Here is a 23,244-nt window from a genome sequence, read left to right as displayed (position 1 = left end):
TAGGACCTCAAAACGTCGACATCTCATGAAAACTCGATTTTCGAAAATCGGGGTGAAAACAATAACTTCCCGAAATTTTTGAAAATCGTCGATTTTTTTAGCAGGAAGTTAAAAAAAATTTATTTTACCGACGTGGAATCTGTACACGTTTAATTTCTTTAAATTTCGCTAAAAAAATCGACGATTTTCAAAAATTTCGGGAAGTTATTGTTTTCACCCCGAATTTCGAAAATCGAGTTTTCATCAGATGTCGACGTTTTGAGGTCTTAGGAAGCTATTCTGACTATTTTCAGAATGATGTCCGAGTGTGTGTATGTGTGTGTGTGTGTGTGTGTGTGTGTGTGTGTGTGTGTGTGTGTGTGTGTGTGTGTGTGTGTGTGTGTGTGTGTGTGTGTGTGTGTGTGTGTGTGTGTAAACTCTTTGTAACTTTCGAACTTATGGATCGATTTGGATGGTTGAGGTGGCGATCGAAAGAGCTTGTTGGCCATCAACTTTTCTGAAAATTCCAGATTATTTGATCGAATAGACTCGAAAATATTTGCGAATTACGAAAAAAAAAAAAAAATTTGTTTTTTAGTTTTTTATTGATTTCTCAAAAACGACTCATACGATCGACTTCAAAATCTAATCAGCTCTAGTACTCAATAGAACTCGGCGATCGCCACATCAAACATCAAAATCGGATAATTCGTTCGAGAGTTATCGCGGGAGAAAGAAATGGTGAAAAACGGTTTTTTCTAAATATTTTCGAAACGACTGACGCGATCGATTTCAAATTTCAACCAGCTCTAGAATTCAATAAAACGCGCCGGTCGCTACGTCAACTATCAAAATCGATTGATTAGTTCAAAAGATATCGGCGTTGAAAAGTTAAAAAAATAACATTTCATGTTATTTTTTCCGGATAAATCACAATATAACGTACTAAAATGTGCCTGATATTATATCAACTCATCTTTTTTATGGTTTCTTTTGATCATATAATGTCATCGAACTTGGTTTTTAGTTTAAATCATATTATCAACAAAAAAATCGATAAAACGTAGTTTTTAATATTTTTATCGGATATTTCATATTTTATTGTTTCTTACATGAGTCAAAACTTACTTAAATCTTGATTTTGATCCCCGACATTGAAAATACATTTCTGCCTTACTACACTTATTTTACTGAACATAATCAGGAACTAAATTTTAAAAGCTTAAAAAGATCGTAAAAAAACTATTGCATGTAATAGCATTTTCGAGCTCGAAGAGCTCGAAAATATATCTACACTAATGTTTTCGAGCTCTTTGAGGTCAAAAACAGCGGAAAGTTTTGGGGCTTGCCCGCAGGGTCAACCGACGCCCAGATTTGTTTTATACTGTTCAAAATTTTATCTCCATCTTTAGAGGTTTTTCTTAAAAGAAATGGACAATAATAAACCAATAGTTTTGCCAAATGCTCAGTTGCATAAGGAAAACATCGAGTCATCTCAAAATAAATTAAAATGCCCAAATTTTGGAAAAATCGTTAATCCTTTCAGACACTAAACACATTTCTCTAAAAAAATTGCCTATTAGTCAAAATTGTACAACATTAACAGATTCTAAATAAAAAATTTTTTGAAGAAAGGCAACCAGATATTATTAATTTAAGGATGTGCCAAATGGGGGACGTTAAAATTAACGCAGACTCCGAAGATATTCCAAGACATAAAAAACCTTTCGAAATTTTCAAACAAACAAATGGTCCAGAACCAATTTTTATAAGCGACAAAATTTATTTCTCAACACTTCTTAAAGTAATGTGGAAGGAATTCTATAAAAATAAATTTTATTTAATGCCTTTCAATGATGCAAAATTTTTCACAGTAGTTCGAGATTATCCTTACGATCTGAGTGTTTTTGAATCTTGTACTCAGCTCTCTATGTCTCAGCTTTTCTTGTTTAGGAGAGGAGGGGACGATAAAATCTACGCATTGCGATTACAGCTTCCCAACTTTAAAATAACTAGAAGACCACAAGACCCAGTAGCATTTTTCGTAAGAGATAAACAAAGTATTTCAAAATTTTCGTTGTCTGAAATGTTGCCAGTACTAAGGCAGAGGGAAAATTTTATCACTAAGAAATCTCATTTGTGGTTCATTTTAAAATTTGTAAATTTATTTTCGGGTAGTCCAGGTAAATTGTTAACCCAAAATTATTCTAAACTTTATTTTCAAAATTTGTCAAAATTATTGAACAAAAATGTGATAGCCTCCCTAATCCTTCTGAAAGTTTTGTGGAAAGAAATTTACGAAGAAAATTCAGATTCAATACCAGATAAGATTTACAGATATTTGGAATTTATTCAAAATTTCCCTAGTAAAATAAATGGAATTGAATGTAATAATTTTGATTTGACTTCTTCTCTTATCTCTTTCAGAGAGGGGAACGATGAGATATCAATTTTAAAATTTTAAAAGTGGCGATTTACATTTTAAAATAAAACTGCAGGAAAAAATTCAAAGATTGTGCAATCGTTATTTCTAAACTTCGAATTTATTAAAAGATCCGTTGGCTCTAGTGAATCTCTTAGTTATGGTTGGTTTGTAAGTCCAAAATTTTCCAGTGTCGAAATTCTATATACCATTTAGGGACGAGAAAATTGCGAAAAGAAAATTTGAAGTCATTCTTTTTCCTTGGTTCGATTATTTGCTTAAAGTAACTCTGAATCTTAAAATTCACCTTGATTTTTTGTAAAGCTCCTGATTTATCATCGCAATTAAAAATTACTCCAGTAGAAATCTTTACTTTCAAAACTCTCTTTCCTTTCTGTTCAAAATTGTCAAAACAAAAATTTTACTGCTAAACAAATTTCTATCAATTTGAAGATGCTTATGATAAATGAGGCCTAGAAATTTTACTAATCCTAAGATACTAACAATTAGAACCTTGAACACTCTTGACCGGTATACTTTTTACCTACTAACCACTAACCCTTCAGTAATTCGCTTTTAGATTTGGTTTTAGAATCCAGGAAAAATATTATCAGATGCATGTTCATATTTTGGGGCTTTTGAACCATACTATCAACAACTGAGTGCAGAAGCAAAATATTCTACGAACTAATCAACCAATCAAAAAGAGGGATCCTATAAGGACACCATAATTTCACTACAAAAAAAAATATATCATCAAGGCTTCACTCAAGAATCATTTCAGGTAAATAGACAGATGCCTAGCGAACCAACTCAACATGTTCCGTCTTATCAAAAGATTTCATCAATAAGAGAAGATCAGAAGAATAATCTAATGCGGAATCATCTCGAAAATAAATTGTACGCGGCAAGAGAATAACTTTTGTGAGTTAGAATAAGTTAAATATTAGATTAATACTATATACTTTAAATTTTATGAAAATTTTAGAAAAATTCCATATAACCTATGGACTTTATTATATCTATAACGCAATGAGGAAACATTTCATATATATATATATATATATATATATATATATATATATATATTGTGACGAGGCAAAATCCTAGCCTCGGTTGCTAGTCATATTTTAAATATACTTTCATTTTAACTAATCGACGTCGCGACAACCGAGAGGCACTGATATACGTACGACTTTAGTCGCACGGTCTCTCTTCGCAGAACCTCATCACCTGGTGGTGGGCGACACCTGCGAAATACTTCCCTGGAGGCGCAATGCTCCACCTCAGGAGATCGTAAGCGGACCCACTGGAACAGACGTTGGTCCAGTGCCCTGTAGTCCGCCTTGCAGGGACATACGCGGCTGGCTCACTCATACAGGTGAGGCCAGTTCAGCCTATCTGGCGCCATCTCTGAGGGGGAAAACTCAGTACTTTGTATTCGATCGTTGATTGAGCGACTGAGTGTGGTATCGCTCCCACTGTTGCAACCGCGTGGATACGCCTAAGCCCTAGTAATTCCCTAGGCGACGTGAGGTTGGTCAACTACACAAAAGGAACCAGGGGACTTCTGGGGTGAGGGAAGTCACTCTTGGTTGATTCGCAACGCTGATCGGTTGGAAAAAGTATTTCTTTTGTTCAATTATTTATAAATCGTAAGAGCCTTGCCTTTTTATTGAATAAAGTGTTAAGTAATTTTAAACTTTACTTCGAGTTATCATTGTCGTTTATCAGTACCTGTCCATTAGTTTAGCAATAATAACTAGTACACTCAACGCTGCGTAGCACGTGTCAGACTGGTACTTCAGCTGAAGTCAAAAGGTAAGTCCGTATTTATTTATCTGCTCAATACCCATTGTCCATGACTATCCTGGTGAGGCCAACATGGTAGCCTAGTGGAAGCATAAATAAATTGCGTGACCGAGCCCCGCAACGCTGCTTAGAAAACAGCGTAGTAAGTATTAACCGAACGGATACCTGTCCTCGAGGTTGAATGGGCCGAGGAGGAGGCATACCGTTTTAATATAAAACAAAAATTTTCATTCAAATGATACGATAATCTGAATTTTAACGTGTAAGACTGACTTATTTTTGCAAACACATACTTTTTAAATTTGAATCAAATTACCGTAAGCGAAGTAAGTCTTTATTCAGATACAGCAACTTATTTATGAATTAAACTCATTTTTGTTTGCTAAAAAAAAAAGATAGAAATAATATTTATAAATTTTTTTTGATAACAAATTTGATTTATGAATCTTTCCAAATCAGAGAAAATGTATTCTCCGAAAAATCCTAATTCACTCTTACGGTCTGATAGTCGAAATATTTTGTTTTTTTATATACAAGCGTAAAACGCAAAAAAAAAAAAAACAAATTTGAACCAATGAAAAACATAAATAGTCCAAAATACATACACAACAGTCGACCAGTAACCTACTGACACTCAGGTTTTGAGTTAGAAACGCTGACAATATTATTCTGCCACTGTGTGTCGGGCCATTGACACACATAGCTCACATGTAATTCTGCGGAGCTCATATAAAAAGAAAATAATCATTGCAAATCAGCGTTTCAAGGTTGCGATTGATAATTAAAGTCTGCTTTAGACCAGAAAGCATTGTGTTTTACCATCTCAATAAGAGATGTTAAAGTAAAGTCAAGACATTTTTTTTTTATAAGAACTTTAGTATTATTTAGAAGATCTCACCATCAAGAGATTTAAAATCGATGTCAGCCATTATTTTCGTTTTCGACCTGCCTACAATCGAAAATGAATCATTTTTCTAACTGTTCTAACTCTGTTTGCTCTTGTTTATCGCAAGATTTTCTTCTCCTACAGTTGTATATTGTTTCCTTCTGATTAATTTTAAACGTTAAATTTTTATAAATACTATCTATCTCTTTTAAAAATTGAATGTGATAAATGCAGCAGTCTGGTGAAATCAGAGACAACATCAAATTCCGTAGTCAGTAAATTTCAATAAAATGTAAAAATTTAAAATACATCTTTGAAAAGAGAATATTTATATTAAAACAGAGTTATTCCTAATGAGACGTGATTTTTGTTAATTATATAGAATTTGAAAATTTATTTTGCGAGTAAATTATACCAAAACTTCTATTGAACAAGGTATTTGTATTGAATTATAGTTATCTGAATCAACCATAGGAAAAAAATTGTCTTTTAATAAGATCTCTGCGGAACTAATCATAACATCAATTATTTCAGAACTCATTTCAATTCACAGCATAACAACTCAGCAGAAAAAAAAAGTTTCAATTATATATCATATAAATTCATATTGAGAAATATGATTCTTTTCATTTATTTTAAATAAAAGAACCTCAATTAAAAAAACATTTGATCACAAGTTTGTCGATTTCTGAAACACTAGCATTTATTCCGACTATCTATTTAATTAAATAATCGAGAATAATTAGCTCTACAAAAATTAAATGCAAATTAGATTTTGGAATTGTTAGATGCAAACATCTTTTTAGATTCTAAGAATAATTGTGAACGTTATCGCGAGCTTTTGAAAAAGAGGGGACATTTAGTTTAGGAAAGCAAGAGAGTTTAGCAACCCTCTTACTTTCCGGGGGATATGTTATGTCCAATTAATTTTTTTTTATTAATTTATTTTATAAATAAATTTACGAAACTCCTCTTTACAAAAGCACGCGAAAACGCAGCGTCAGTTTTACCACCATTTATGCGTATGAAAGTAGCACGACGATTTTTGCAATAACGATTGACGAATAAATAAAAACTTGTCGTCATTTTCCACCAATGACAACAATTTAATTACTCCTATCAAACATCAATCAAAAGTTTTTAAATAGCCTGAGCACCATGGCTCAGGGCCTTAGTTGCTGATCAAATTTTCAGATCTTGAGTCCTACGATCCGCGTAAACGGGGTCGTGGTTGTTGATCAGATCTTTAAATTTCGAGTCCTACGGTCCACGTAAACGGCGTCGATAGCCCGTAATGTTATTGCAAAAATCTGTCATAGAGAAAGCAATAAGTAACTGTCCTTAATAAAAGGTACTAGGCCGATATCATATCCTGTAGCGGTATTATTTTGTTAACAGTGGTTTATCTTATATTTAGATTCAGTTAAGTTGTAAATTGATAAAGGTACTAGGCCGATATTTTCATATCGTGTAGCAGTATTATTTTGTTATTTACAATTATTACAACATTCAGTCCGGCTCGATAGAATAGTGACACAAAAAGCAAGTGTAATTATTTTCCGATCTCGGGTCGAGATAATCTGCGCATAGAAAGCCATAAGGCTAAATAAGGACGCATAGATTAAAAATAATTAAAAATAATAATAATCAATTAAATGGTTTCACATTTTTTATAAATGAAATACATTATAACAATTATAGTGTATGAGTGCTGTAATTGAAAAGTTGAATAAAAAGACAAAAGATCACAATCTTAACTTAGTGAGTTCATTTGAAAATAGCACATAAGACTTTATCCTACAACCCCAGCCGCGTCTATTTCACCAAATCCATCCGGAGGAGGCCGAGTGAGCTGCAAAGTTCTGGAGGGATAATAGCCTGCCGTGTTAGAAGAAAGAACCAGCTTAAGGTAAATGAGAGACAATATTAATATCTTTGCTCTCTATTGATCGAGTAATAAATGCAACGTGACCAAGCTCGAAGGCGTTTGGGTTCACACTCTTCGAAAAATCTAAGTTAAAATCTTCCTCGTATTCTTTATTGTAGTCCGCAACCTCCATATCGCTCGTTTAATTTTTCTATCGCTACCAAAGGGGGAAATCCCGGATAATTAATTTAAATCAAAGCGGCGGATATAACAAACTTGTTTTTTGTATTCGAAAATTCTCGTTTTTTTTACCTTGCGTAATAGCTGTAGCTATAGAAACATTTTGATGGAAATTCACAGAAAGTAGAGATTTCAAGCTTCACAATTACTTTTCCATATCCTGATATGATTATTTTTCACATAGTAGAGCCTTGTAGAAATCAGTAAAAAATTGATAAAATTTTTCTGTTCCTTCAATTTTTTGCGTTAGTGTACATATTATTATATCTTATTAAATATGGATTAGATATAATTAGATATGAATTGCATATAATTATATACACTGGTCACAAAAATTAAGGGATAAAAAAAATTCTAAATTTTTGGGTGATTTTTAACATGCTATAACTCGGTGAAAAATGGTCGTTCAGTAAAAATAAGAAAATCAAAGTATAGTCTCAAGTTTTTAGTTTTTAGATCTGGACTTCAAATTTCGTTATCATCACTGTTCCAAAGTAATCCTAAGAAAACCGACGAAAAAAAATTTCCAAATTTTGCTCGTCTTCCAACAAGTCTATGGGGTTCAATAATTTTTTTTTTTGATAATTTGACCTTAGGGATTTTTTAAAAAACTTTATGCCCTTCAATTTGCCGGCCTCAAAAAGTCTCAACGACAATTCGGTACCGAGTTATCATTGATCAAAGCAAAAAAGTACATTTTGGATATGATGATCAATAACTCTGGACATATAGGCCGTACAGAGAATGGAAGTGGGGTTTTGAAAACTGGAATACATTTTCTTTAAGATAAAATTAGTGGCTATTGATAGAAAAATTCTTAACTTCCCGCTAAGAAAATCGATTATTTTCAAAAATTTCGGGAAGTTATTGTTTTCACCCCGATTTGCGAAAATCGAAATTTCATCAGATGTCGACGTTTTGAGATCTTAGGAAGCTATTCTGACTGTTTTTTATGATGTCCGAGTGTCTGTATGTGTGTGTGTGTGTGTGTGTGTGTGTGTGTGTGTGTGTGTGTGTGTGTGTGTGTGTGTGTGTGTGTGTGACCGGTCTATAACTTTTTAACTAATGAACCGATTTGGATGGTTGAGGCGGTAATCGAAAGAGCTTGTTGGTCATCAACTTTTCTGAAAATTTCAGATCATTTGATCGAGTAGACTCGGAAATATTGGCGAATTACGGAAAAAAATTTTTTTTTTTAGTTTTTTATTGATTTTCCAGAAACGAGTGTATCGATCGACTTCAAAATCTAATCAGCTCTCGGGCTTAATATGACGCTTCAATTTCGCCCTTAGCCATTTCAATCGGATAATTCGTTCAAGAGTTATCGTGGAAAATAGAAATGCTAAAAAATGGTTTTTTACGAATATATTTGAAATAATTGAACTAAACAATTCCAAAATCTGATTAGCTTTAGAGTTTATTAAAACGCGTCGATTTCTACCTCAATCATCATAATCGGGTTATTTTTCTAAGGAGTATTGTGGAAAAAAGAAATGGTAAAAAAAGGTTTTTTGCAAATATCTTTAAAATAACTAAATCAAACGATTTCAAAATCTGATAAGCTCTAAACTTTATCAAAACGGGTCGATTGCTACTTTACACATGACAAATTGTTATTAACCACTAGTAATATGAATATTTACAATCGTAAAAAATTTAAAAAAATACATATTGTTTATAAGTAAAAGAAATCCCAGATTGTGATTGTAGTAAGTTTGGCCAATAGAATAATTTCATATTCACTGAACTATTAAACTAAATCTAAACCGTACCCTGATAGCCGCACCTTACTCAAAAAGTTCTGCAATGAAACATTTTCGGCGAACTTAACGAGAAAGTTTCCCTGATAGCCAAGTTGACGAGAAACAAGCGTCAAACTTACAGCCGCAACTAGACGTCAAGTTGGCTGCAAAAGTTGGTACTTCAAAAATCGATAGACACTTTCTGAGAAAGTTGAGGGCAAAAGTTGGTTGCAAAAGTTGGCAATCAGAAGTTGATGGAAAGTTGCCTTCAATTTTCTCAGAAACCTGCTTTCAAATTGCGGCTCTTCCCTGGCGTCGACTTTCTCAGAAAGTTGGCGGTAACTTGTAACCAAAAGTTGCAGAAGCTAGAGTTGTGGACAACTTGTCGTTAAGTTAGTCGCAATCTAATGAATACCAACCTTCAGGCGAGCAAGTCATACTATCAGGGTTCTGTCAAGCTTGGCTAATAATATTTTCCTTTAAGTTGGCATCAGAATACGGCAATAGCTTGAATGTAACTTGACAGAAATACTTTCCGTCAATTTGAAATGAAACTTCCAATCAACTTAACGTTATTGTCTGACCGTAACATGTGTAGTCAAATTGAATTCAAGTTACAGACAATTTACTGTCAACTTAAAGGTAACTGCTTACTTTATAACACTTTCCTTTAAGTTACCTTCAAAATACTGCAGTAGCTTGTAGTTAACTTACGGTTAGAGGGGCTATCAGGGATCCAATATAGTTTCTAGCAATTTTAAATCTATGATGTTAGATCAAGTGGTAGCAACCGGCAGCACTGCCATTAACATTCGTTGGATAGAAGAAAGAACGTACGTATTCTTGTTTTTATGTTATTCTTTATACTCTGATTAATTATTCAATTAAATTCAAACTGAACTCAAAATTATTTTTATTATTACCTATGGAAAGTTAATTTTAATTTTTCAATATTTTTATTTTTTTTTTTATATACTAGGTTTCAGGTTACAGTAGTCGCAATTTCATACCTCTTCAGAAAATTTTAAAGATAAAATGGCTTCAAATAATGGTAAGTTTTGCACTAAATTAAAATTAATTTCAATAATGTCAGAAAAAGAAAAAAAAATGCCAAACTATAAGAAATGTCTTTTAAAATTCACACCTCTTTTGATTCAATTAACATGTTAATGTAGTCGATGCAATGATAAAAAAATTTCGTTCTTTTTTAGCAGGGCAATAAAGCTCAGGTGGACGATGGCTGGTATTTCCTTCTGGTTCAAATGAAGAACCACTAAATTTAGCTGCTATTCCAAACACACCAGTAACACAATATATAAATCAAGTTTAACAGCCATTATGGACAGATAATTATAATTCGTCACATCAGCATTTCACTCAGACAAATAATCAACATCAAGAAAAGCTAGAAATACCCCGTCACTTACAGCAACAAAATATAAACACATCTGGACAATATCAGCAACCACTTGCTGGTGTAATTGCACCAAATCAACATTTCCGGCAGCAATATCGATGCGTAGGAGCTCACAATGTTAAAACATGAGCGATTGTTCATCAGCGTCAACAATATGTACAACAATATCCGCAACTTCCTGCCACTGCTTCCGGATCATGTCCACAGGCGAATTTTGTTAATCAACAACATATTATGCCACCACAACAGTCTTTTGGTTATAATCAAGAACTAGATGCACTTCAATATCAGCAGCAAGATTTGAGAAACTCATCGTCATTAAATTCCGGAACAAGACAGAACACAGAAATAAAAGAACAAGTCAAACCGTCGATGGACCAATTGGTGACGTTATTAAAACAACAACCCCATAACAATGAAAATAGTGAACGTCAAAATCGCCGACGTGGCAATTTCTCAAATAATTAATATGTCGGAATAATTGTCCTTTGTGCCGAGAGTATTGTCAAAAACAGTGTTTGAGATGCCAAGTATTGCAATCAGATATTTTTCAATAATTTTTTTTATTCTAAGCCTATCACTATACACAATAATCACTATACTTACATCATACAAAAATGCCAAGACTTTATAATTTTTTTTTTTTAATTTCAATTTTAAGCGTCTAATATTATTAGTCTGATTTTTATATAGATTTTTTTCTTATTTTTTGATATGCAGTCTGGCTGTGGTAAAAATTTTATAACGGTAGTTTTTTACTATTTTACTATGTGAATATAGTAAATTTTTGCATAATATCAGTATAGATAGATTATTATGGATAGATAAAACATAATTTGCATTAACATATAAACATAAAAATTAAGACAAATATCCTATGCAATATGATTATTAAAAATAATTAAAAGAATCTACTTTATATTAAAATGTTATTATCGTAGTGAACATGTGCCAAATTGTGCCGTGAAACTTTTTTTTGATAGAAAAAACGTAATTTGCATTAAAATATAATAATTAAGATTAATATTCCATGCAATATGATTATTAAAAATAATAAAAAAAAATTACTATATATTAAACTATAATTATTGAAGTGAAGATGTGCAAAAGTACGTGCTGTAAAACTTTGTTTTGATATGCGGTCTAGTTGTGGCGAAGTATTTTGTAAATATCTTTTTTTTTTTTTTTACTAGTTAAGCATAGTAAACTTTTACGTGATATGCGTATAGACAGATCAGTGATAGATAGAAAAAATATAATTTATTTAAAAGTATTATAATTAGAATTAAGATAAATATTTTATGCAATGTGATTGAAAAATAAGTAAAAGAGTCTACTTTATATATTATATTATATTAAACAAAGTGAAGATGCGAAAAAGTGCGCCATAAAACTGTTATTTTTTTTTAGTTTTTAAAAACTGTAAACGATTATTTATTTATTTTGTTTTTTTTTTTTGGTAACAATTAGACTTTGTGAGTGACCGTAATTGTTAGGTTGACTTTTGGTTCTTAAGACTATATCGTGAAGCCGTGGTAATTTTTTTTTCCATATTTGAAAAGATACTGGGTTATTACTAAACAATTTTTTTTTTCTAAAGTTGTGGTTCAATGAAAAAAAATTGTATCTTTATTGTTTTTTTTATTATTTTTTTTTTTTTACTTTGAGAATACTCTTTAATAAATGACTTTATGTATTCGGTGGATTTTTCTAATTTAAACTCCTACGATGAAGCAGTAGTAATTTTTTTTTTAATTTTTCTTTTTTTTTTTATAAGTTTACTGTACTGAAAATATTAATGTAAAAAAAAAAAAACGAAAAAGTACAGTCTATTGTTGCGAAAAAAAAAATAAAGACAGTAAATTTTTAACAAAATTAATCGATATTCGTTTTTAATTTATTTTGACACATATCTGTTTTTTTTTTCATATTTATTTTCGTTCGAAAATACGGACGTTGTTTTTGGCAATGTTAATTTGGAAACACTTACAGTGCACTTTTTTTTAATTTATGTTCAAAAATTTCTGCTATTATAAATGAAAACGAAGTTTTTTTGTTGTGTCATTACTACTGTATAAATATATATTAGGGTGTTTCAAAAAAACAAACAATTTTTTTTGTATGGAGCACAAAAATTGAAAGTATAACTAAAAATAAAAATTTTGGCACTAATACTAGACTAGATATCTAGGTATTAGAGTCTTATTAAAATGAACTATTTTAGCAGGTGAACAGAAATCAATCCATTGCTTTTCTCTTTTTCTAGGCGTTTGTTGAATGTCGTTCAATTCTACGGAATACGCTATACGCTTTGGTAGATACATAAACTCAAGTGGTCATCGTTAGCACCTATTGACATTTATACAATTACAATGGAAGATAAATAATCGTAAAAAAAAAAAACAGTCTTAATAGAGAGGGCGTTGAACAAAATTTATTGATTGAATAAATTCAAGTCTACTCAACAAAAAATATTACCGGGTATGCAAATCAACGTTGTAGTCATTTCACAGCATTGTGCAAGCAACGATGTTAAGTTATCGTCACTTTTTTTGTTTTGAGACAATTTTGATCATTGCATTAATTATATCAGTCGCATCCAAAAATATAATTAAAACTTCAGATCCTGAAGATTTTTCCAAGCATTATAGAATAATGGTAAGTAGTTACGACATAATTTCCTAATGAATATTATGTTTGTGAAAAGTAATTAGAACGAGTAGTATGTTTGTAAGATTTACCTTAAGATCGTTATGTCGAAACGATAGTGTATTAATGTATTAGATGAATAATTCGTGAAGAGAATCCTGATCTTCATCTAATAAAGAAATTCAGAGGGCAGAAAAGTTTTTTTAATTTCTTATTGATTTTCGTATCATCGTAATTCAGAAAGAATTTAGTAAAAAATGATCGCATTAAAATTCAAGAATAGCGTGTTTAACCATGAAGTTTTTTACTCAAAAATATTTGGTAATTTTTTTTTTTTTTTGTGCCACTTTTCTTATGTTATATCCGGCGATTGATTTTAAATAGAGTATATTGATATCTCTATCTAAAGCGAGAAATATGGTCGATCGGATGGAGGTCCGGACTAACGAAATGGAAAATCACGGAAAGAAAACTGTATCGCTTTTCGTTGAATTATTTATGTGGGTTCGTTTTCGAAGATGTGTTTCACAAGCCTTTGAAGAGATTTGTACTTGGCGTTAAGAATTTTCTTAAAATGGTAGGATAAGATGGTATATTACTTACTTTCCTGTAGTCGATCTTCCACGTTTAGAGGCTCGATCCTCTCCTCTGGCTCCAGTGTCTTCCCTGCTTCGATGACGAAGTTAGCTTAAATAATGGATGGAGTCTTATCCTATTTTTGAGTGAAGAATTGGCTCGTTGGTAAATTGAATCGTTTATTTGATCACGATTAATACACTATTTGTCTTTATTGATAATTCTTTGCACTTATGATTCAATAGACATTTTTATTGGATTAGCTAAAATTTATTCGTTTTAAGTTGTTCCGAAGAACGCTTAAGCACCGAATTTAACGAATATAAGAATATAATTGAAGAATAATTTATTTAAGATATCACAGTACTGCAAAATTCCGCTACACGACTATTCAGAACACAACGGGAAAAATAAATCGGCCTAGCGCTTACGGTAAATTCCTATCCTTAATAATAAAATTTACAAAATCTAGAAATTGCGATACGATATATAGATAGAACTTCAGCGCAAAACGACTCGAATAATAATAATAATAATGATAATAATAATAATAATAATAATAATAATAATAATAATAATAATAATAATAATAATAATAATAATAATAATAATAATAATAATAATAATAATAATAATAATAATAATAATAATAATAATAATAATAATAATAATAATAATAATAATAATAATAATAATAATAATAATAATAATAATAATAATAATAATAATAATAATAATAATAATAATAATAATAATAATAATAATAATAATAATAATAATAATAATAATAATAATAATAATAATAATAATAATAATAATAATAATAATAATAATAATAATAATAATAATAATAATAATAATAATAATAATAATAATAATAATAATAATAATAATAATAATAATAATAATAATAATAATAATAATAATAATAATAATAATAATAATAATAATAATAATAATAATAATAATAATAATAATAATAATAATAATAATAATAATAATAATAATAATAATAATAATAATAATAATAATAATAATAATAATAATAATAATAATAATAATAATAATAATAATAATAATAATAATAATAATAATAATAATAATAATAATAATAATAATAATAATAATAATAATAATAATAATAATAATAATAATAATAATAATAATAATAATAATAATAATAATAATAATAATAATAATAATAATAATAATAATAATAATAATAATAATAATAATAATAATAATAATAATAATAATAATAATAATAATAATAATAATAATAATAATAATAATAATAATAATAATAATAATAATAATAATAATAATAATAATAATAATAATAATAATAATAATAATAATAATAATAATAATAATAATAATAATAATAATAATAATAATAATAATAATAATAATAATAATAATAATAATAATAATAATAATAATAATAATAATAATAATAATAATAATAATAATAATAATAATAATAATAATAATAATAATAATAATAATAATAATAATAATAATAATAATAATAATAATAATAATAATAATAATAATAATAATAATAATAATAATAATAATAATAATAATAATAATAATAATAATAATAATAATAATAATAATAATAATAATAATAATAATAATAATAATAATAATAATAATAATAATAATAATAATAATAATAATAATAATAATAATAATAATAATAATAATAATAATAATAATAATAATAATAATAATAATAATAATAATAATAATAATAATAATAATAATAATAATAATAATAATAATAATAATAATAATAATAATAATAATAATAATAATAATAATAATAATAATAATAATAATAATAATAATAATAATAATAATAATAATAATAATAATAATAATAATAATAATAATAATAATAATAATAATAATAATAATAATAATAATAATAATAATAATAATAATAATAATAATAATAATAATAATAATAATAATAATAATAATAATAATAATAATAATAATAATAATAATAATAATAATAATAATAATAATAATAATAATAATAATAATAATAATAATAATAATAATAATAATAATAATAATAATAATAATAATAATAATAATAATAATAATAATAATAATAATAATAATAATAATAATAATAATAATAATAATAATAATAATAATAATAATAATAATAATAATAATAATAATAATAATAATAATAATAATAATAATAATAATAATAATAATAATAATAATAATAATAATAATAATAATAATAATAATAATAATAATAATAATAATAATAATAATAATAATAATAATAATAATAATAATAATAATAATAATAATAATAATAATAATAATAATAATAATAATAATAATAATAATAATAATAATAATAATAATAATAATAATAATAATAATAATAATAATAATAATAATAATAATAATAATAATAATAATAATAATAATAATAATAATAATAATAATAATAATAATAATAATAATAATAATAACGTTAATCTATCCTGCAAATCCGCGACAGAGACGCGAAACAGCTCAATATATCGTATGCGGTCACCCACGCGTGATAAATAAATAATAATAAATACTAATAACTGATTTTAAATATTTCCCTCAAATTAAAATAAATGATAAGTTTTAAACAATAATAAAATTATTAATAATAAATTCTTGGTGTGCCTGAACCAGCTCCTCAGGCTGGGTTAGCGCACGCAGGCGCCAGACCGTTTATCCTAAAACGGACAAAATTTAATTTAGGGGAAAATCTGCGAGGGAAAATCCGAGCAAGTGACTTGCGACAAAGCGGACAAAAAAATCGAGAGAAATAAATGAATAATAATAAAAAGATAGTAATAGTAAATATATAATAAATAATTATATTACAAGTAATAAATAAGATCAGAAAAATGAAATAGAGCAGTAGGAAAAGATCCAGGAAAATAAATATTAAATTTTCCCCGACAGCTGTTGGTTTCCGAGTATTTAATTTATATAAACAATATAGATTTTAATAATATTTTACACAATATTTATTAGAACAAAAATAATACTCTGTGATTGTAAAAAAAGAAAATAATATAACAATATATATATACTTAATAAAAATATATATATATATATAATATAATATATAATTAATACGTCCAATATAATAAATAATAATAATCCCTTTACTTCATTTTATTCTCTCAGCACTGGTGAGAGGGAGAAAGACGCGGAGTTTATCTTCACTTACACTTAAAATTATAAATTCCTCAGTATTAAACTAATTTATAATTTATAAAATATAAATATCAATAATAATTTTCTGACCGCTGGGGAAAACAGATAATCAAAAAAATAAAAGAATATAACGTTACGCAATTATTTTAATAATAATAAACATAAATAATAATTGATAATATCGTACAGATATTTTAAATAAAAAAAAAATAATATTTATAATACTTCGAATTTTTCACTCAAGTGGTGATGTCAGTACTTGAGGAATTTTCTCAAGTACTGCATACGCTCTATAGCTATATATACTATAGGTGTAGATATAGGTATACCGGCAACGCTTAACCAGGCTGCACTCTACTCAAATATACCTATATATGCACAACAATATCAGAATATAACCACCAATGATAAATAATAATAATTAACGATAATTATAAACAATAGAAATCATGTATCATCCAGTATCAATTATTTATTAATTATTTTTCCCTAGCCGCGGCAACCAACAACTACCGGGGGGGGGGGGTATCACAGTTTCAATATATACGACTTGAAATTAATACACTTGAAAGTACACACACTAACACAACCTGTAGATGGTAGGCAGCTAGTGCCAGCTCTGGGGGTGATGCGAATTACTCAACCACCTTTAATCTGGTAGGCTGCCCATGACCCAATCTAGTTTGTAACAGATGCGTGTATGTTACTTTTTTTACGCAATCACCATCGTACATAACTTCAAAAAACATCAAAAACTAACCTCAAAAGCGTGTTTTAGTCGGTAAAATAGGTCTTACCAACCGCCACTACAACCTAATCGACAGCCAAAACAAGTTTATCGACGGGCAATATCAATACAGACGATAAAACAGTGCTCACCAACGGTCAAATCAGAGTTTACCGACTGTCAATCTGAGGATAGCCGGTAAAACAGGCTTTACCGACCGCCAGTATGTTCACCGTCCGCCGACAGCTTACCCTCCGTCGGTAACTCAGCACGGATTAGAACCCACAATCTGTTTTATCGGGGGGGGGACTCCCCCAGCTCAACTACTGTCATACAAAAAAATCTCCGCTATAATAACCGATGGATGAAATTGCAAAAATCTTTCGTGCGAAAAAAATCATCAGCACAAAACAAAAATGAAAAAAGATTCCATAATGAACTTAAAGCATTATTCGATATTGTAGATCATAAATCATTAAAACTGCTTGATGATATTCAAGAGCTATATCTAAACCAAAAAAGTGATACCCGGAAAGAAATTCTTTCTAACAACCTGAAAAAATCAGACAGAACCATGAATATGATGGAAGTAGATGAAAGTCGTAAGTATTTTTAACATTTAATTATCATAAAATTTATTAATAATCGAAAATAAATTAATTTTATTATAAATTATAGATAATGAAGTAAATTATTGTTTTTATAATTAATTATATCATAAATGTCAATATGTTTGTAGATGATAAATTAGAAACTTTTTGTGTTCTTTATCTGATATTAAAATGAATGCGTTCCATATTTTTGCTTCTATTAATTAAATGATAACGCTTATTCTATATTTGAATCAACCCTCAACCAGTCATGAGATTGTTCCAAGTCAAAAATCAGAGACATCCTCAACGCTTACATTAAGTCAAGCTACAAATTTCGGTTCAGATTTAGATTATATGCTTCAAATACCGACAACACGAGCAAAAATAAATATTTTAACTCCAGAGCTTATCTCGGCACTCGACAGAGCTAATGTCAGTAGTAGACATGCGATGTTCATTATTGCTCCAGTTCTATCAAGTGTTGGTGTTAATATAGAAGATACAACTCTTAGTTACAGAACAATCCAACGAACTCGCATACTCTTACGAAAAGATATTGCTATAAGACTAAAAGATAACTTCAAAGCTCATGATAAATACGTCGTGCATTGGGATGGCAAAATACTGAATGACATTGCTGAATCGAAATTTGTGGACCGGTTACCGATTCTTTCTACTGCTTTTGGTACTGAGCAGTTACTTGGAGTTCCAAAAATGAATAGTGGAACGGCAGAAAGTCAAGCAGCAGCCATCTTATCGACGTTAAATCAATGGGGTATTATTCGTTAGATTAAGGCGATGTGTTTCGATACGACTGCAGTTAATATGGGTAACTAATCAATGATGATATATTTAAAAGAAAATTTTATTTTCATTCTTCCAGTTGAATTGTTTTTATACATAAATTAAATTTTCGACACGTCCACATTATTTATAATTCTTTATTTATGTAGATTTTGAATATGCGTTACAATTTTTCTTAAATACATAACTTAAAGTGTAATTATCTATTCTTACTATACAGGAATCCATCACGGTACATGTAAAGAAATTGAAAAGGCCTTAGGAAAAGAATTAATTTGGTTACCTTGTCGCCATCATATTTATGAAATCATTTTAAGGAGTGCATTCGAAGTGTATTGGCCAGCAACATCCGGACCAAATGTTACAATATTTGGGAGATTTAAGAAATTTTGGGACACAGTCGATGAAACGAAGTATAAATCTGGTGTTGAAGACACAATTGTTGCTAATATTGTTACGAATGAAAAAAATTATCTAGCTACATTTATTACGAGATACTTACAGGTATTATTTGAATATAATTTTAATTGTAAAGTAAAATTATCGATTTTTTACGAATAATTGATTATTTTTGGTAGTTTTCGCAACCTCGAGACGACTATAGAGAATTATTAGAATTGTCATTAATTTTTCTTGGAGGAATGCCACGAGACCAAGTTTTCTTTAAGCGTCCTTGTGCGATTCATCACGCAAGATGGATGGCGAAGGCAATTTATTGCCTAAAAATATTTATTTTTAGAGATAGCTTTGTCCTTTCTAAGTAAGAATTGGATGGTCTTCGACAACTTTGTATTTTTGTAGTTATGGTGTATGTAAAAGCTTGGTTTTCATCAACTTCTGCGCCTTCTGCTGCTAGTCACGACTTGGAGTTCATGAAAACGTTAATCGAGTACAGGCAAATTAATCCTTTGATATCCTTGGCTACATGTGAAAAAATGACTTTACATTTATGGTACTTAAGTGATGAACTTGCCATTTTATTACTATTTGATGATACCGTTCCATTAACCGTAAAGAAGAATATTGTCGAAGCTGTTAAGACTCGCGAAGGTACAGATTCTAAAGCAAGAAGATTTACAATCGAAAAAGAAAATCTGGATTGAATTCTGCAAAAAAACATAAGTGACTTTATTTCTAAGAAGTCAATGAAACTTTTTGAGCTTTTTGATCTGCCGTATGATTTCCTTGACAAAAATATTGATTTATGGTCTACTGAAGACAGCTATAATGAAAATAAAGAATTTTTCGCACAATTGAAAGTTGTTAATGATGTGGCAGAGCGAGGTGTCGCATTAGTTAGTGAATAAAACCAATGCTTAACGAAAAACGAAGAGCAATGTCAATTTTTATTGCAAGTTGTTAAAGAGCATCGAAAAAATTATCCTACTTGCAACAAAAAATTGTTTGAAAATTAATAACTCATTTAAATATTGAAATAAAAAACCTTCTTATAACTAATTGGACATTTTTTTTCTAAAACTGGAACATATCATAATATATTTATAATGAAAACTTTGCTTTTTTTATCAACAAATAATTAACTAAGCGATAAATAATGTACAATTTATTTTTTTAAATGTAGACGAAGATAATTGCACATAAAAGAAAACTTAATAAATATTTTAAAGTTTCTCAGCTGATAAAAACTAAAATTCGTGTAAATTTTCTCAAAACTTATAAACTACACAGAGATTTTTTCGATTATTTAATCAAAAACTCTTAAAATCAGTACATATGAAAGTTTGATGATGAATATCTCTTAAACGCTTAATTTTCTCGCCAAAACATAAGACACCATTCTTATCGAGCAATTAATTTCCTACAAAAATTAGTATTGCGCATTTTATAATAGTCATTTATTGTCGAGTTATAAAATTCATAAACAAATATGAAATTTGTCTTAAAATGATCAAACTTAAATCTTCAATATCATTGGAAAGGTGAGGTTTACGGAAAAAATATAAGATACCTTTTTTGTAGAGCATTAAATTTCCTACAAAATTCTTCTTGAACAGTTTTTTGTACAATCAATTAATGATGAGGTATGGATTTTTTTCTATTGGACTGAGAAAAAAATAAAAAAATGCGATGCGGAGGATCTTCCTATTAAAATTAAGAGCTCATATTTAGTGAGAATTTTTTTAAGGTGTCTAGCAACCCATTTTTCGATCGCATATGTAAAAAAAAAAATAGTTGATTTTTTTTACCCACCCTAGCATATGTGTATACATATATATATATATATATATATATATATATATATATATATATATCTATATATATATACAGTCGAGTCTCGTTATGATTCCGCTCGTTATGAGTCCGTGAACCAGGATTTCCACGGAAGACCTTCCCCCCCCACAACGTAAAAAAAAATTAATCCAGAGTCTCGATATTAGTCCTATTTACATATAAGAAACATAACACTCAAGTCAAACGGACTCATAACGGGATACTGGAAACAATCACGTACACACTCACACGCTTAAAAAGTAGGGGAAGTTCAACTCACGACTGTCGCCTGCGCTGACAGAGTGGGGGTACACAAATTCTTAGAATTATATTCCCCTACACCCCTTTATGCGGGTTCATAACGAAACTCGACTGTATATATATATATATATATATATACACATATTAGAGTACTTCGTTTCCGACGAAAGTATTTTTTTTGCTGCTCATGTAGCAAAATATTGTTTTTTATGCTAAAACGAAGAAATTCCTGCCAAGTTTGAGCTCTTAATTCCAATCCTAAGTACTTTCCATTTGATTTCCAAGATTTGCTATTTAAAATACACGCCACTAAATTACTTTTTCTTTAAGTTTCTAATACTCGGCTGCGTTTTATAATATCGACGCGGTTTTGGTCGCAAATTGTAGGGTATTTGGTGTTCTTCAAAAGTGCCCATAGTTACTTACCTGTAATTCCAGCTGTTTCACTTGTGTCTGTTGCGGAAGTCATTTTTCCTATGAAATTGACATTTATTGGCTTGCAGAACGTAAACCAGTAAAAGCACACTGAAAATGTTAATGGGAATTTTGTAGGAAATTTTATTTCTTTCAAAAAAAGTCCAATGAGTCAAGTCACTAAAGTCTATAGTTTCCGAGTTATAGGGATTTTAATAATCTCAAAAATAGAATATTAAAAAAAAAAAAAGAAAAAAAAAACAATTGATATTATTCAAAAAATTTTTCAGCCAAGAAATAAATTGCTTCAATGGAGCTAACAAATTTATCAAGCTAAAAAAATTTTATTTTCCTATTTTTTTATCTAATTAATTATTTTTCGGTTAAAATATTATTAGCACTGCCGTGAATGAGATGAATATTATTTATTTAGAAGCATTTAAATAAGGGATAAGAATGGTCGCCCGCATGAAAAAACTTTGTATGTGAATAAATACATATTTTGAAATATGTGAATATTGTAATGTGATATATTGTACAATATATGAAATAATATTTATATTTTTGCCGTATTAATATATGATAATATATTGAAAAGAAAATGCACTGCTACATTATATTAACTATGTATTTGTCACGTAGCGATTCAAGTTATTTAATTTTAGTTAGTTGTAAGTTGAATATTTTAATTATATATTTGAATCTGACCGTTACGCGGGCATTCCGCCATTTCGCCGATGGAGACAGCGGTCCTTGCACGGTGCTAGCGCATGCGCGCTGGGTATGAGTGAGCACTTGTGTGACTAGATTTTAATTTATGATTTAAAAATACAAATAATTGGTTTATATCAATTTCAAGTTTTTGTTTATGATTTTGAGACAGTTGGGATGCATAATCCAGCGTAGCATTATGCCCCAACGATTGTTTAACGTATTATTTTATTGAAACTTGTCATCCGACTAAGAATGTCAGTTTAGTTGAAAATATTGACCGCCGGGTAACAGTAAATCGATACCTAGGCTACATTCCCGACGTCAATTTGATAAACTTTGAATAATTATTATTTCCGTTACCGGGTAAAATAAAAATAGGAATAAGTTATAAACAAGTATTTCATATATTTAATTAATTAATCATGTATCATTCAGGTATTAAAGGATTATTTTTATATTTTATATTTCAATTTAAAACTAGGCCCAGGGCTAGTAAAAATAATCATAATAGTAATTAAGGGCGACGGTGGTGCCATGTGCGCGACGACCAACAGGTGGAGGTTGAGATAATTAATGGAGAAGGATATGGACTAGCATTGGGGATAGCCGCTAAAAATTATTATTCGTATAATTGTGGATTGATCAGTTATTGATAAAGATAAAGATAAT

General features: G+C 28.7%; 1 protein-coding gene across 1 annotated transcript; it reads left to right on the top strand.

The window, feature by feature from the left end:
• Positions 1 to 15,738: 15,738 nt before the first annotated feature.
• On the top strand, positions 15,739 to 15,996 carry LOC128668715 (GATA zinc finger domain-containing protein 15-like; the record flags this gene model as incomplete). Its single annotated transcript, XM_053742191.1, has 1 exon — positions 15,739 to 15,996. A coding segment is annotated over one exon (258 nt), but the record flags the coding sequence as incomplete, so codon positions are not given.
• Between the last annotated feature and the right edge of the window lie 7,248 nt (positions 15,997 to 23,244).

This window comes from Microplitis demolitor, chromosome 10, assembly GCF_026212275.2.
Source record: "Microplitis demolitor isolate Queensland-Clemson2020A chromosome 10, iyMicDemo2.1a, whole genome shotgun sequence".
Taxonomy (NCBI): Eukaryota; Metazoa; Arthropoda; class Insecta; order Hymenoptera; family Braconidae; genus Microplitis; species Microplitis demolitor.
This window is presented reverse-complemented; position numbering and strand designations above follow the sequence as displayed.